The sequence below is a fragment of the Triticum aestivum genome, chromosome 2A, assembly GCF_018294505.1.
Source record: "Triticum aestivum cultivar Chinese Spring chromosome 2A, IWGSC CS RefSeq v2.1, whole genome shotgun sequence".
In the NCBI taxonomy this organism is placed as follows: Eukaryota; Viridiplantae; Streptophyta; class Magnoliopsida; order Poales; family Poaceae; genus Triticum; species Triticum aestivum.
Genome location: NC_057797.1, coordinates 712907023 through 712924328, shown reverse-complemented (window position 1 = coordinate 712924328; position 17306 = coordinate 712907023). Strand labels below are relative to the sequence as shown.

At 46.9% G+C, this 17306-nt stretch overlaps 1 protein-coding gene across 1 annotated transcript; it reads right to left on the bottom strand.

The window, feature by feature from the left end:
- Positions 1–3428: 3428 nt before the first annotated feature.
- On the bottom strand, positions 3429–4906 carry LOC123186109 (anthocyanin 3'-O-beta-glucosyltransferase-like). Its single transcript, XM_044597902.1, has one exon. It carries the CDS (start codon positions 4904–4906, stop codon positions 3437–3439), a length of 1470 nt encoding a protein of 489 aa, XP_044453837.1. The 3' UTR covers positions 3429–3436.
- Positions 4907–17306: the final 12400 nt, after the last annotated feature.

Genomic DNA, 17306 nt, shown 5'->3' with positions numbered 1-17306 from the left:
AAACGACGCAGGAGGACACCCTAGAGCGTGCGGGTGGTTGAAGCAGAGAGCTCGACCATGGAGTCTGGCACCAAGGCCTCGCGATGCCGCCGAAGAAGAGGCGTGACGCGGGCAACCTTAGCCATTAAAACAAGCAAGGTGTGTGTGCATGGGGGCGAAGTAGAAACGCGCAACAATGACGAGGAGGGTGGTGTGCCTGAGAAGGAAAAGAGGAGGAGTCAAGTGGGTGTATGGATCTCGTCGGGAATATTGGCTTCCCATGGTGGAAGGCGGTGGAGACACGGAAATGAGGAAGGAGTCACGTGGGAGAAGAAACGAGTGGCTATGGCTGCTTCCAAGAGGTATTGAAAGAAAGCGATGCCGCAGTGTCCACAATTGCGTGCATGTCGTCTGACCGAGCAATCGCTAGCTGGTTGCCCATCAGTGACCATTTACCTAAGAAAAAGGAATGAAATGATGGTGCAATGGCATTGGATTGTTGGTACTAACCAGTAGCGGAGTGTGGCCAAAATACAAGCGGGTGATGGGTGAGCTGCGAGAGGAGGGAGAAGGAGTAGGGGAGATCCAACGATGCGGAGGCCTCCAATCGCATGGCTGCATGGCGTCCGACCAAAATTTTGGCCGGCCGACCGGCTCCTAGTGCTCGCCATATCAAAGGGACTAGTAAGACCTTTTGGAAATAGTAACCGGCGAACATTCTCTAGGGAAAAACTGCCGGTGAACGCCCTAACCGCCACACGATCTTGATTCTACGATGCAGTTTGGATGACTTTCTACACTCGAAATTAAAGAAATGACAAGTTTTAAAAAGAGTTAAATACATCACGGGTGCCTTAACTTGTCTGTTGCGGCCAGTTTAGTGCCTAAACTTGTAAAATACATAGAAATGGTGCTATAACTTGTTGCACGGTGCATATACGGTGCCTCCGCCCGTATGCCACCGTATGTGCTGTCCACGTGGAGTGACAGCTGGTGGTTGACCCAGATGTCAGTGGGTGTGAGCGATGCTTGTGCTGGGTGAAATGCGTATGAGTTTTTGTGTGCAAAAAATTCCCTAAGATTTAATTAAAGTCACATATAAGCCATTGCTCTGTGTATGCCAATAACAGGAAAAAAATAAACCGAGTCTTTGAATTGGTTTCGACCCTGGGACATCTAGGTTAAATAGCTAGTACGCATGCTAGCCACCAAAACAAATAGTACTTGTGTACAACTGTTAGCTAGAAAGTCTATCTACCGCTCTGCAATTTCTATTATGTTTTAAGTTACTGTTTGGTTTTTATGATATACAATATTCTAATATTAAAATACAATAATTATCAATATGTGATTATTGTCTATTAAAACTTTTTATTCTATTTTATTATTATTTGTAGTTCAAGGATTTAACCATGAACTTTTTCTAAAATTTATGTTGATTTAAACAGTTCAACATATATTATAAAATATTAAAAATTTGTTTACATCTTCACTCAGGACCACAAGCACACAAAATTATTTTGTATCTTCGTTGTATTTTTAGAATACATAACTATTAAAAATCAACAACATTATTTTGAAAATTGTTTAACATGTATTAAAAATCATTGTGTAGAAACAATAAATTCTATAAATGTGTTAACACATGTTAAATGTGTTTGTAGAAATGTAAGAATAAGTTTACACTAATTTTTTAATACATATTGAACATTTTATGAAATAGATGTTGTAAATTTTTTGAATGCATGACAGACATTTTTTAAAAACACATTTATAATTTCTTAGTACACGTGAGAATTTTCCAAAAATATGATGATTTTTTGTAAAATCACTAAAAAAATTAAGTTGATGGCAGGTAATATGCTGAATAGTTTTTTTTTCAAACATGAGACTTTCTTAATATTCTATTTTTCAATTTGCCACGAATCAACGTTTTCTTTTTTATTTCTCTTTATTATTTCACCCGGTTTCTTGATAAATAGAAGCATATTAGGATATTCCACAGTCAACTATTATAGGCGTAGTGATTAGAGCAACTCCAATGGGCGACCCAAACGGACACGGATTTTATCCGTTTTTTGTCTATTTGGGTCGCCTGTCCGCCTAGCGGACATGAGGCGGACACGCACGGTCTGCGGATGCACCCAACGCGCCGCTCGTGGATGACCCAAAGCGGACAAGCAAGATGCAGATTTCCTACCGGCGCCGCCGCGTTCCTCCGTCACCACAACCTGCACTGGGAGCATACGAGATCGAGGTGGGAGGGCGAAGTCGACGGCCAGCTCCGACGGCGACCTCCCACCCCTGCTTCCACGCGCCGCCGCCCACGTCGTCGAACTGGATCCGGTGTAGAGCTCCCTGGAGGCGACGGCGGCCGCGGCGGCCTCTGTCGCCATGCAGTCGCGGCGGAGGGCCGGCCTTCGGGGTGAGGCGGGTGCGAGGGCCGGCAAGGGACGACGCGGTGGACCGGGAGGAGGGGAAGTTTAGGCGGAGGAAGGCGATGAGGAAGAAGAAGCAGGCAGCGGCGAGCTGGAGGAGGCGGCGGCAAGCTGGAGGACGCGGCGGGAGGAGGCGGAGGCGGAGGCGGGGTGGGGGTCGCGGCCACAGCCGCCCGAGAAGAGATGCATCGCCGCCGACAGGGAGTTGCTGCTGGTACAACTGTGGGAGGAGGCGGAGGTGGGGTGGGGTCGCGGCTGGGGTGGTTTTCTCACCCGGTCACTGATACGTGGGTCCAAGGGCGGACATGAGAGGAAGGCAACAGACGAGAGCGGACGACGAGAGCGCCCGCTTTTGTCCGCGCAGACCCATTTGTAGCCCATTTTTGTGCTCAGTTTGGGTCGGGAGGGATGGCAAGCGGACAACAGACGGACACGCGCTTCCGTTTGGGTCGCCTCGTTGTGCCAATTTTTGTGTCCGGATAATTCAAACGGACAAAATGGGTCGCCCCATTAATTAGAGTTGCGCGCCCTCGAGTTTGAATCCTGCCGGGTGCTTTTTTTTGTTATTACTATTTTATTCCATGTGCTGACATGCCAGGTCTAAATGTAATAGGTGCGATCAATGCAGTTTGACATATTTAAATAAAATGTCAAAAGCTTTTGTGAAAATTATATAATGTATAAGGAGTTTTTTGTAAAACAACCAGCACACTCCTCTCACACCCATTGTCTTTTGGGCCGATGCCACGTTGGCACGTCATGTGGGCAGTTATATGCCCGGATACGGACGGAGGCACCGTATTTAAACGCTCGAACAAGTTACGGCATCAGTTTTATGTATTTTATAAGTTTAGGCATCAAAGTGATCGTACCAGACAAGTTGATGCATCCGTGGTGTATTTGACTTTTAAAAAAGCCACCTAGATTCTTCAAATACACTGAAACTGCCCGACGAACTTTCCCAAATACTCCATCTCTCGTGGCGAATGTTTGTCATATATGCCAACCCAAGCATTTTTTTACATTTCTCCAACCTTCGTTGAACTCCGGCGGGCCGTCAACTCGTCCATCAGCTGGCCAACATCATTGTACGAAGATCCACCATTCTCCACCGCGGTCCTTGCCTTCACACTGAGGTCCTTGGCCTTCTTTCTTATGGCACCGCCCTCCTCGTTGTTGCTCATCAATCTTCCGATGGATTCAGCGATTACTTCACCGCCGATCACTTGGTGAGTCTCCACGGACGATGCGTAGTCCTTGGCGCCGATGCTGACGCCCACCTTGAGCACTTCCACAATAAGCTTCTCGTTGCTGAACTGATCTGCATACCGCGGCCACGTGACCATCGGCACACCGGCGCTCACGGCCTCAAGTGCCGAGTTCCAACCACAGTGCGTCACGAACCCACCAATGGCAGGGTGGTTCAGAATGAGCAGCTGTGGCGCCCAGCCTCGGATGATGAACCCGCGGTCGCCGCGTGCCATCAGCTCGGTGAAGCCTTCAGGCATCCACTCTGAAGGGTCCGGGCCCGCGGCGCCCGTCACCCACATGAAATTTCTGCCTGAGAGTTCGAGGCCGCGGGCGAGCTGGTGCAGCTCCGGCGGCGAGAACCTGATCAGTGTGCCGAAGGAGACGTACACCACCGAGCCAGCAGGCTTCGTGTTCAGCCACCCAGGGCAGTTGTCCGAGTCCGGTGAGAGCGCGTCGGTGCCTCTCCCAGCCATGTCCTTGCTGGCGAGTGCTACCGGCCCGACGAGCCACGCGCGCCGGCCAAGGGTCGTGTGGTAGTGCTCGACGTAGTCCGGCTCCAGCTCATGGAAGCTATTAAAAACCTCGCCGAAGCTCCTCTGGTCCGCGGCGTTCACGCTCTGGAAGAATGCCCAGTGGTCCGCCTGCTTCACGGGGTCCATCATTTGGCTCCGCCTCAGCTCGACACGGTGCGGCAGCCCCGGCAGGGAAACGAGCGCGTCGGGGTCGTCGGGGACAGTAGCCAATGGGTTGTTGCGCAGCATGCTCTCGCTGCAGGACCGCGCGAACATGCTGCTACCGAGGAAGGTGAGGCGTGGGACACCGTGCTCCGCGGCAGCGTCGGCGGACCAGTGGAAGTAGCTGCCGGCCACGACCGCGTCGGGGTGGTTGTGAACCAAGAAGTGTTCGAAGGGCTCGCGGAGCAGCTGCACCGCTCGAGCGAACTTGTCGCGGTCGCCCTGGGATCTAAGGGCCATGCCGTTTTCGACGCCCGGCGGGAGCCCGACGTCAGGAAACGGCACGACGGAGATATCAATGGCCGGGCCAGCGAGAGCGTCATTGGCACGGTCGACGGCCGAGCGGATGATGGCTGCGTTGACGGGCGTTGTGAGGATGGTACACCTGACGCCACGGGCGGCGAAGAGCGCGGCCATGTCGGCTATTGGAATGAGGTGGCCGGGGGCTAGGAACGGGAAGAAGAGGATGTGCAGCGGCCGCTGCTGCTCGTCTTGGGCAGCCATGGCTAGCTGCATCCACTCACGACAAGTACTACGCTCCGGAGGAGAGTGATAACAAAATGTGAGACGAGTACAGAGGCCGCAAGTTCGGAGCAATTAAGAAGAGAGCCGCGTAGAGGAGTATTTGTAAAGTCCCAGTAAAAGTTTAGCTTTTCTTGTTGCCGGCAAATTAAGTCCTAAAAAATTGGGCTGTCGTTATCAAATGGAAGCATTGAGGAAATGAGAAATTGTTTATAGGGTAACTTGGAGTGCCGTTCACGATTTTGATATACCTGCCATCCAAGGGTTTGACCAGAGCTGGTCTCACTTTGTTTGACAGGCCCCGTTAAAACTTAAAACAGCCATAGGCGGAATCTGCAATGTGGTACAGATAAACTACCACAAAGCCGCATTAGCCGCATTTTTTCTGTTTTTCAGGAATATACTACAAAGCCACTGTGTCGCATGGAAAGAAAAGGACCCGAATATCTGGCGAACGCCAGATTTTAGGCATTGGTTAAACAGTTTTGCTAGTCTCGGTCGACTGAAATTTCGTTATGTCTCAGTTAATGCTATATTCCTTTGATCTTGTAGAAAGATTCATACAATTTTTTTTCTTCTTCTTCTATGTCACTTGACCAAGACTTAGGTCTCAGTCGACTGAGACCAAGCCACTGTTGGAAATATGCCCTAGAGGCAATAATAAAAGTATTATTATTATATTTCTTTGTTCATGATAATTGTCTTTATTCATGCTATAACTGTATTATCCGGAAATCGTAATACACGTGTGAATACATAGACCATAATATGTCCCTAGTAAGCCTCTAGTTGACTAGCTCGTTGATCAACAGATAGTCATGGTTTCCTGGCTATGGACATTGGATGTCATTGATAACGGGATCACATCATTAGGAGAATGATGTGATGGACAAGACCCAATCCTAAGCATAGCGCAAGATCGTGTAGTTCGTTTGCTAGAGCTTTTCCAATGTCGAGTATCTTTTCCTTTGACCATGAGATCGTGTAACTCCCGGATACCGTAGGAGTGCTTTGGGTGTACCAAACGTCACAACGTAACTGGGTGACTATAAAGGTGCACTACAGGTATCTCCGAAAGTGTCTGTTGGGTTGACACGGATCGAGACTGGGATTTGTCACTCCGTATGACGGAGAGGTATCACTGGGCCCACTCGGTAATGTGTCATCATAATGAGCTCAAAGTGACCAAGTGTCTGGTCACGGGATCATGCATTACGGTACGAGTAAAGTGACTTGCCGGTAACGAGATTGACGAGGTATTGGGATACCGACGATCGAATCTCGGGCAAGTAAAATACCGATTGACAAAGGGAATTGCATACGGGGTTGCTTGAATCCTCGACATCGTGGTTCATCCGATGAGATCATCGTGGAGTATGTGGGAGCCAACATAGGTATCCAGATCCTGCTGTTGGTTATTGACCGGAGAGTCGTCTCGGTCATGTCTACATATCTCCCGAACCCGTAGGGTCTACACACTTAAGGTTCGGTGACGCTAGGGTTGTAGGGATATGTATATGCAGTAACCCGAATGTTGTTCGGAGTCCCGGATGAGATCCAGGACGTCACGAGGAGTTCCGGAATGGTCCGGAGGTAAAGAATTATATATAGGAAGTGCTATTTCGGCCATCGGGACAAGTTTCGGGGTTATCGGTATTGTACCGGGACCACCGGAAGGGTCCCGGGGGCCCACCGGGTGGGGCCACCTGCCCCGGGGGTCACATGGGCTGTAGGGGGTGCGCGTTGGCCTACATGGGCCAAGGGCACCAGCCCCAATAGGCCCATGCGCCTAGGGTTTCCAAACGGGAGGAGTCCCACTAGTGGAAGGCACCCCTAGGTGCCTTGGGGGGGGGAGGAAAACCTCCCTTGGCCGCCGCCCCCCCTAGGAGATTGGATCTCCTAGGGCCGGCGCCCCCCCCCTTGGCCCTCCTATATATAGTGGGGGAAGGAGGGCTTTTGATCTATGCCTTTGGTTGCCTCCTTCTCCCTCTCCAACACCTCCTCCTCCTCCATAGTGCTTAGCGAAGCCCTGCCGGAGTACTGCAGCTCCATCACCACCACGTCGCCGTGCTGCTGCTGGAGCCATCTTCCTCAACCTCTCCTCTCCCCTTGCTGGATCAAGAAGAAGGAGACGTTACGCTGACCGTACGTGTGTTGAACGCGGAGGTGCCGTCCGTTCGGTGCTAGGATCTCTGGTGATTTGGATCACGTCGTGTTCGACTACATCATCCCCGTTCTTTGAACGCTTCCGCTCGCGATCTACAAAGGTATGTAGATGCATCCAATCACTCGTTGCTAGATGAACTCATAGATGGATCTTGGTGAAACCGTAGGAAAAATTTTGTTTTCTGCAAGGTTCCCCAACAGTGGCATCATGAGCTAGGTCTATGCGTAGTTCTTCTTGCGCGAGTAGAACACAATTTGTTGTGGGCGTAGATGTTGTCAACTTTCTTGTCGTTACTAGTCTTATCTTGCTTCAACGGTATTGTGGGATGAAGCGGCCCGGACCAACCTTACACGTACGCTTACGTGAGACCGGTTCCACCGACTAACATGCACTAGTTGCATAAGGTGGCTGGCGGGTGTCTGTCTCTCCTACTTTAGTTGGAGCGGATTCGATGAAAAGGGTCCTTATGAAGGGTAAATAGAAGTTGACAAATCACGTTGTGGCTTTCACGTAGGTAAGAAAACGTTCTTGCTAGAAACCTACTTCAGCCACGTAAAACTTGCAACAACAATTAGAGGACGTCTAACTTGTTTTTGCAGCAAGTGCTTTGTGATATGATATGGCCAAAGTTGTGATGAATGATGAATGATCTATATGTGATGTATGAGATGTTCATGCTATTGTAATAGGAATCACGACTTGCATGTCGATGAGCATGACAACCGGCAGGAGCCATAGGAGTTGTCTTTATTTTTTGTATGACCTGCGTGTCATTGAGAAACGCCATGTGAATTACTTTACTTTATTGCTAAACGCGTTAGCCATAGTAGTAGAAGTAATAGTTGGCGAGCAACTTCATGGAGACATGATGATGGAGATCATGGTGTCAAGCCGGTGACAAGATGATCATGGAGCCCCAAGATGGAGATCAAAGGAGCTATGTGATATTGGCCATATCATGTCACGTTTATTATTTGATTGCATGTGATGTTTATCATGTTTTGCATCTTGTTTACTTAGAACGACGGTAGTAAATAAGATGATCCCTTACAACAATTTCAAGAAGTGTTCTCCCCTAACTGTGCACTGTTGCTAAAGTTTGTCGTTTCGAAGCACCACGTGATGATCGGGTGTGATAGATCCTTACGTTCACATACAACAGGTGTAAGACAGTTTTACACATGCAAAACACTTAGGGTTAACTTGACGAGCCTAGCATGTACAGACATGGCCTCGGAACACAGAGACCGAAAGGTCGAACACGAGTCGTATGGAAGATACGATCAACATGAAGATGTTCACCGACGATGACTAGTCCGTCTCACGTGACGATCGGACACGGCCTAGTCGACTCGGATCGTGTAACACTTAGATGACTAGAGGGATGTCTAATCTGAGTGGGAGTTCATTAATAATTTGATTAGATGAACTTAATTATCATGAACTTAGTCTAAAAACTTTACAATATGTCTTGTAGATCAAATGGCCAACATAGTCCTCAACTTCAACGCGTTCCTAGAGAAAACCAAGCTGAAAGACGATGGCAACAACTACACGGACTGGGTCCGGAACCTGAGGATCATCCTCATAGCTGCCAAGAAAGATTATGTCCTACAAGCACCGCTAGGTGATCCACCCGTCCCACAGAACCAAGACGTTATGAACGCTTGGCAGACACGTGCTGATGACTACTCCCTCGCTCAGTGCGGCATGCTTTACAGCCTAGAGCCGGGGCTCCAAAAGCGTTTTGAGAGACATGGAGCATATGAGATGTTCGAAGAGCTGAAAATGGTTTTTCAAGCTCATGCCCGGATCGAGAGATATGAAGTCTCCGACAAATTCTTCAGCTGTAAGATCGAGGAAAATAGTTCTGTCAGTGAGCACATACTCACTATGTCTGGGTTACATAACCGCTTCACTCAGCTGGGAGTTAATCTCCCGGATGATGCAGTCATTGATAGAATCCTCCAGCCGCTTCCACCAAGCTACAAGAGCTTTGTGATGAACTTCAATATGCAGGGGATGGAAAAGACCATTCCTGAAGTATTTGCTATGCTGAAATCAGCAGAGGTAGAAGTCAAGAAGGAACATCAAGTGTTGATGGTGAATAAAACCACTAAGTTCAAGAAGGGCAAGGGTAAAAAGAACTTCAAGAAGGACGGCAAGGAAGTTGCCGCGCCCGGCAAGCAAGCTGCCGGGAAGAAGTCAAAGAATGGACCCAAGCCTGAGACGGAGTGCTTTTATTGCAAAGGGAAGGGTCACTGGAAAGGGAACTGCCCCAAATACTTAGCGGACAAGAAGGCCGGCAACACCAAAGGTATATTTGATATACATGTAATTGATGTGTACCTTACCAGTACTCGTAGTAACTCCTGGGTATTTGATACCGGTGCCGTTGCTCATATTTGTAACTCACAGCAGGAGCTGCGGAATAAACGGAGACTGGCAAAGGACGAGGTGACGATGCGCGTCGGGAATGGTTCCAATGTCGATGTGATCGCCGTCGGCATGCTACCTCTACATTTACCTACGGGATTAGTTATAAACCTCAATAATTGTTATTTAGTGCCAAGTTTGAGCATGAACATTGTATCAGGATCTCGTTTAATACGAGATGGCTACTCATTTAAATCTGAGAATAATGGTTGTTCTATTTATATGAGAGATATGTTTTATGGTCATGCTTCGATGGTCAATGGTTTATTCTTAATGAATCTCGAACGTAATATTACACATATTCATAGTGTGAATACCAAAAGATGTAAAGTTGATAATGATAGTCCCACATACTTGTGGCACTGCCGCCTTGGTCACATTGGTGTCAAGCGCATGAAGAAGCTCCATGCTGATGGATTTTTAGAGTCTCTAGATTATGAATCGTTTGACACATGCAAGCCATGCCTCATGGGCAAGATGACCAAGACTCCATTCTCCGGAACAATGGAGCGAGCGACCAACTTGTTGGAAATCATACATACTGATGTGTGCGGTCCAATGAGCGTTGAGGCTCGCGGAGGATATCGTTATGTTCTCACTCTCACTGATGACTTGAGTAGATATGGGTATGTCTACTTAATGAAACACAAGTCTGAGACCTTTGAAAAGTTCAAGGAATTTCAGAATGAGGTAGAGAATCAACGTGACCGAAAGATAAAGTTCCTACGATCAGATCGTGGGGGAGAATATTTAAGTCACGAATTTGGTACACACTTAAGGAAATGTGGAATCGTTTCACAACTCACACCACCTGGAACACTCAGCGTAACGGTGTGTCCGAACGTCGTAATCGCACTCTATTGGATATGGTGCGGTCTATGATGTCTCTTACTGATTTACCGCTATCATTTTGGGGATACGCTCTAGAGACAGCTACATTCACTTTAAATAGGGCTCCGTCTAAATCCGTTGAGACGACACCGTATGAATTATGGTTTGAGAAGAAACCTAAGCTGTCGTTTCTAAAAGTTTGGGGATGCGATGCTTATGTCAAGAAACTTCAACCTGAGAAGCTCGAACCCAAGTCAGAAAAATGCGTCTTCATAGGATACCCTAAGGAAACCATTGGGTATACTTTCTACCTAAGATCCAAAGGCAAGATCTTTGTTGCCAAGAACGGACTCTTTCTGGAGAAATAGTTTCTCTCGAAAGAAGTAAGTGGGAGGAAAATAGAACTTGATGAAGTATTACCTCTTGAACCGGAAAAGGGCACAACTCAAGAAAATGTTCCTGAGGTGCCTGCACCGACTAGAGAGGAAGTTAATGATGATACTTCTGATCAAGCTCCTACTGAAATTCGAAGGTCCACAAGGACACGTTCCGCACCAGAGTGGTACGGCAACCCTGTCTTGGAAATCATGTTGTTAGACAACGGTGAACCTTTGAACTATGAAGAAGCGATGGTGGGCCCGGATTTCGACAAATGGCTAGAAGCCATGAAATCCGAGATAGGATCCATGTATGAAAACGAAGTATGGACTTTGACTGACTTGCCCGTTGAACGGCGAGCCATAGAAAATAAACGGATCTTTAAGAAGAAGACATACGCGGATGGTAATGTGACCATCTATAAAGCTCGGCTTGTCGCTAAGGGTTATCGACAAGTTCAAGGGGTTGACTACGATGAGACTTTCTCACCGGTAGCGAAGCTGAAGTCCGTCCGAATTATGTTAGCAGTTGCCGCATTCTTCGATTATGAGATATGGCAAATGGATGTCAAAACGGCATTCCTTAATGGTTTCCTTAAGGAAGAATTGTATATGATGCAGCCGGAAGGTTTTGTCGATCCTAAGAATGCTGACAAGGTGTGCAAGCTCCAACGCTCGATTTATGGGCTGGTGCAAGCATCTCGGAGTTGGAACATTCGCTTTGATGAGATGATCAAAGCGTTTGGGTTTATGCAGACTTATGGAGAAGCCTGCGTTTACAAGAAAGTGAGTGGGAGCTCCGTAGCATTTCATATTATATGTAGATGACATACTTTTGATGGGAAATGATATAGAACTTTTGGACGGCATTAAGGCCTACTTGAATAAGAGTTTTTTAATGAAGGACCTTGGAGAAGCTGCTTATATATTAGGCATCAAGATCTATAGGGATAGATCGAGACGCCTCATAGGTCTTTCACAAAGCACATACCTTGATAAGATATTGAAGAAGTTCAATATGGGTCAATCTAAGAAGGGGTTCTTGCCTGTGTTACAAGGTATGAAATTGAGCTCAGCTCAATGTCCGACCACGGCAGAAGATACAGAAGAGATGAGTGTCATCCCCTATTCTTCAGCCATAGGATCTATTATGTATGCCATGCTGTGTACCAGACCTGATGTAAACCTTGCCGTAAGTTTGGTAGTAAGGTACCAAAGTAATCCCGGCAAGGAACACTGGACAGCGGTCAAGAATATCCTGAAGTACCTGAAAAGGACAAAGGACATCTTTCTCGTTTATGGAGGTGACGAAGAGCTCGTCGTAAAGGGTTACGTCGACGCTAGCTTTGACACAGATCTGGATGACTCTAAGTCACAGACCGGATACGTGTATATTTTGAATGGTGGGGCAGTAAGCTGGTGCAGTTGCAAGCAAAGCGTCGTGGCGGGATCTACATGTGAAGCGGAGTACATGGCAGCCTCGGAGGCAGCACATGAAGAAATATGGGTGAAGGAGTTCATCACCGACCTAGGAGTCATACCCAATGCGTCGGGGCCAATCAAACTCTTCTGTGACAACACTGGAGCTATTGCAGTTGCCAAGGATCCCAGGTTTCACAAGAAGACAAGGCACATCAAGCGTCGCTTCAACTCCATTCGTGAAAATGTTCAAAATGGAGACATAGAGATTTTTAAAGTACATACGGACCTGAATGTAGCCGATCCGTTGACTAAACCTCTCCCTAGGGCAAAACATGATCAACACCAGAATTCCATGGGTGTTCGATTCATAACAATGTAACTAGATTATTGACTCTAGTGCAAGTGGGAGACTGTTGGAAATATGCCCTAGAGACAATAATAAAAGTATTATTATTATATTTCTTTGTTCATGATAATTGTCTTTATTCATGCTATAACTGTATTATCCGGAAATCGTAATACACGTGTGAATACATAGACCATATATGTCCCTAGTAAGCCTCTAGTTGACTAGCTCGTTGATCAACAGATAGTCATGGTTTTCTGGCTATGGACATTGGATGTCATTGATAACGGGATTACATCATTAGGAGAATGATGTGATGGACAAGACCCAATCCTAAGCATAGCGCAAGATCGTGTAGTTCGTTTGCTAGAGCTTTTCCAATGTCAAGTATCATTTCCTTTGACCATGAGATCGTGTAACTCCCGGATACCGTAGGAGTGCTTTGGGTGTACCAAACGTCACAACGTAACTGGGTGACTATAAAGGTGCACTACAGGTATCTCCGAAAGTGTCTGTTGGGTTGACACGGATCGAGACTGGGATTTGTCACTCTGTATGACGGAGAGGTATCACTGGGCCCACTTGGTAATGCGTCATCATAATGAGCTCAAAGTGACCAAGTGTCTGGTCACGGGATCATGCATTACGGTACGAGTAAAGTGACTTGCCGGTAACGAGATTGAACGAGGTATTGGGATACCGACGATCGAATCTCGGGCAAGTAAAATACCGATTGACAAAGGGAATTGCATACGGGGTTGCTTGAATCCTCGACATCGTGGTTCATCCGATGAGATCATCGTGGAGTATGTGGGAGCCAACATGGGTATCCAGATCCCGCTGTTGGTTATTGACCGGAGAGTCGTCTCGGTCATTTCTACATATCTCCCGAACCCGTAGGGTCTACACACTTAAGGTTCGGTGACGCTAGGGTTGTAGGGATATGTATATGCAGTAACCCGAATGTTGTTTGGAGTCCCGGATGAGATCCCGAACGTCACGAGGAGTTCCGGAATGGTCCGGAGGTAAAGAATTATATATAGGAAGTGCTATCTCGGCCATCGGGACAAGTTTCGGGGTTATCGGTATTGTACCGGGACCATCGGAAGGGTCCCGGGGGCCCACCGGGTGGGGCCACCTGCCCCGGAGGCCACATGGGCTGTAGGGGGTGCGCCTTGGCCTACATGGGCCAAGGGCACCAGCCCCAATAGGCCCATGCGCCTAGGGTTTCCAAACGGGAGGAGTCCCACTAGTGGAAGGCACCCCTAGGTGCCTTGGGGGGGAGGGAAACCTCCCTTGGCCGCCGCCCCCCCTAGGAGATTGGATCTCCTAGGGCCGGCGCCCCCCCTTGGCCCTCCTATATATAGTGGGGGAAGGAGGGCTTTTGATCTATGCCTTTGGTTGCCTCCTTCTCCCTCTCCAACACCTCCTCCTCCTCCATAGTGCTTAGCGAAGCCCTGCCGGAGTACTGCAGCTCCATCACCACCACGCCGTCGTGCTGCTGTTGGAGCCATCTTCCTCAACCTCTCCTCTCCCCTTGCTGGATCAAGAAGAAGGAGACGTTACACTGACCGTACATGTGTTGAACGCGGAGGTGCCGTCCGTTCGGTGCTAGGATCTCCGGGGATTTGGATCACGTCGTGTTCGACTACATCATCCCCGTTTTTTGAACGCTTCCGCTCGCGATCTACAAAGGTATGTAGATGCATCCAATCACTCGTTGCTAGATGAACTCATAGATGGATCTTGGTGAAACCGTAAGAAAATTTTTGTTTTCTGCAACGTTCCCCAACAGCCACACCCTTAGTTAAAACATTCAGTTTGTCATGTTTAAAGATCTAACATCAGATTTTTAGTCTTTTTAAAAGAAAGGGTCACTCTGTTGTAGCAATTTTGTTGAAAATCGTTCATTCAATGAATTTAGAGAGTAGAGCAATGAGTTATTTTATCTGTAGTTGTTGTAATGCATATGGAGCACACTTTATATACATTTAGAGATTGGTTAAAGGACACGCAAACTCAAAGTCGTCATATCTCAGCTTTCATTTTTTTTCCATTTCCCCGTTCACTCACTTCAATTGCCTTCAAATTTACTCCTCCGATCCTTTTTAGTCTGCATATAAGTTTTGTCCAAAGCTAAAGTATCTTTATTTGGATCAAACTTATAGAAAAAATATCAACATTCACAATATTAAATCAATATTATTAGATTCATTGTCAAATGTAGTTTCATAGTATATGTATTTTGTATCGTAGACGTTGACAATTTTTAATATAAATTTGATGTGTGTGTGTAGAGTACAAAGGACCGGAGTGGGTAAAAGTTTAGCACATCAAGCAAACATGCAGTAGTTTTTAACAAGTTGCATGAATAAAACCATATAAACTGGCGACATGTACAAATTACATGTTGCCCGCATGTGCACAATACACTTCTCCTCGGGTGTGTGTGTCACCCTCCTTTTCCTTCGGTGTGTGCAACCACCATTCCCTCTCCTAGGTACCAGGAACGCATGATCACCATTCATGCCTTCTCCCAAAATTCTTGCGACACTGGATCCATCAAGTTCGGATCCAACATGATGAACCAATTCTCCTTGGCTATTACTCCTATAAAGAATGCCAGAGTACCCGCCTCCTAGGGGCATCCCTGCTTCCGAGTGCTCTCTGCGCCGCCCGTTTTGCTCGTGGCGCGTGCTACTGGCTCCCTAGCGTCCTCCCGGCCGTTTGATCTTCTTGGGCTCCACACCGAGCCGACATCCTCGAGGGTCCATGACGTGTGGCCCTAGGGCACGCACAGGGTCACCCCATTTGCCGTCCATTGCCCTCGACCCGCGTGTGCCATTTCGTTCGCTTGTGTGGGGCTATATGATATTTGGGTGATTCGTCTTCAACGTATCTATAACTTTTAATTGTTCCATGCTATTATAGTATCAATCTTGGATGTTTTATATACATTTACAAGCAATTATGTATCATTTTTTAGGACTAATCTATTAACTTAGTGGCCAGTGTCAGTTGTTGTTTTTTGCCTGTTTTTGATTTTTCAGAATATCAGAACCAAACGAAATCCAAATGCCATGAAACATTTGGAGATTTTTTTCTGGAGATAAGAGACTCTGGAAACTTCTGGAGGAGACGAGAAGATGGAGCAGTGGCCCACGAGGGTACACCCAGGGGGGTAGGGCACGCCCTGATGGCTTGTGAGGCCCACGTAGCTCCGTTTGACCGAACTCCACCTTTATAAATTCTCTAAAATTGGGAAACCAACAGAGGAGACCACGAAATACTTTTTCTGTTGCCGCAAGTTCCTGTTCTCGAGAGATCCCATCTGGAGGCCTTTTCTGACACTTTGCCGGAGGGGGATTCGATCACGGAGGGGCTTTACATCACCCTTGCTGCCCTTCCGATGATGCGTGAGTAGTTTACCACAGACCTACGGGTCCATAGTAAGTAGCTACATGGCTTCTTCTCTCTATTTGATCTTCAATACAATGTTCTCCTCGGTGTTCTTGGAGTTCTATCCGATGTAATCACTTTTGCGGTGTGTTTGTTGGGATCCAATGAATTGTGAGTTTATGATCAAATTATCCATGAATATTATTTGAGTTCTCTCTGAACTCTTTTATGCATGATTGTTATAGCTTCGTATTTCTCTCCGATCCATTGATTTGGTTTGGCCAACTAGATTGATTTATCTACAATGGGAGAGGTGATTTGTAATGGGCTCGATTTTGTGTTGCTCAATCTCAGGGGACATGACACGTATTGTATCGTTGCTATTAAGGATAAAAAGATGGAGGTTTATTCATGCGTGGGTTTACTTTGTCTACATCATGTAATCTTGTTTAAGGCATTACTCCGTTCTTTATGAACTTAATACTCTGGATGCATACTGGATAGCGGTCGATCTGTAAAGTAATAGTGGTAGATGCATAATCGTTTCGGTCTACTTGTCTCGGACGTGATGCATATATACATGATCATTGCCTTGGATATCGTCATAATTATTTGCTTTTCTATTAATTGCCCAATAGTAATTTATTTACCCACCGTATGCTATTTTCAAGAGAGAAGCCTCTAGTGAAAACTATGGTCCCCGGGTCTACTTCTATCATATATTAAAAATCCTAAAAATACATTGCTGCACTTTTCCTTTATTTATTTTATTTTATATTTTTGTTCGATCTATCTATCTTATCACCATACAATTTAATCTTGCAAATAACCGTCAAGGGATTGACAACCCCTTGTTCGCGTTGGCTGTGAGGTTTGTTATTTTGTGTGCAGGTGCTGCTAACGAGTTATTGCGTGATTCTCCTACTGGATTGATAACTTTGGTTTCATAACTGAGGAAAATACTTATCTCTATTATACTGCATCATTCCCTCCTCTTCAGAAAAATCACAACGCAGCTCACAAATAGCATTAGGCCACCGGGTAGAGGCGACTGTCATGCGTGGAACCCGCCCGACTATGTGCGATCGTGTCGAGCGGCTTGTGCATCTTACTCGGACCCACCAGGCTATAACGACTAACACCCAAGTGGTTCTTAAGGCCAGCGCGGTTGGAGACATTGCGAAGCAAGCCTCTCGCCAGTTAGATAAAGATGGGTTCATTCTTTGGTTTGTGCCCGACTATTACCTTTGGTTCCTGCCTATCCGTCCATCTGGTCCTATTTGGCCAGTGTTCGGGTGGACCCGTGTTCGTTCGGCATAGCTAGTTTTATCCGATCGGCGACCGCGTGGCGTATTGTTCGTTTCTCTGGTTGGTTGTATCCGGCTAGTGTCCGCATGGAACCGT

What these genes read in the sequence shown, in the direction of transcription:
- LOC123186109 (XM_044597902.1), bottom strand. Translation starts at nt 4,906, where the DNA reads ATGGCTGCCCAAGACGAGCAGCAGCGGCCGCTGCACATCCTCTTCTTC.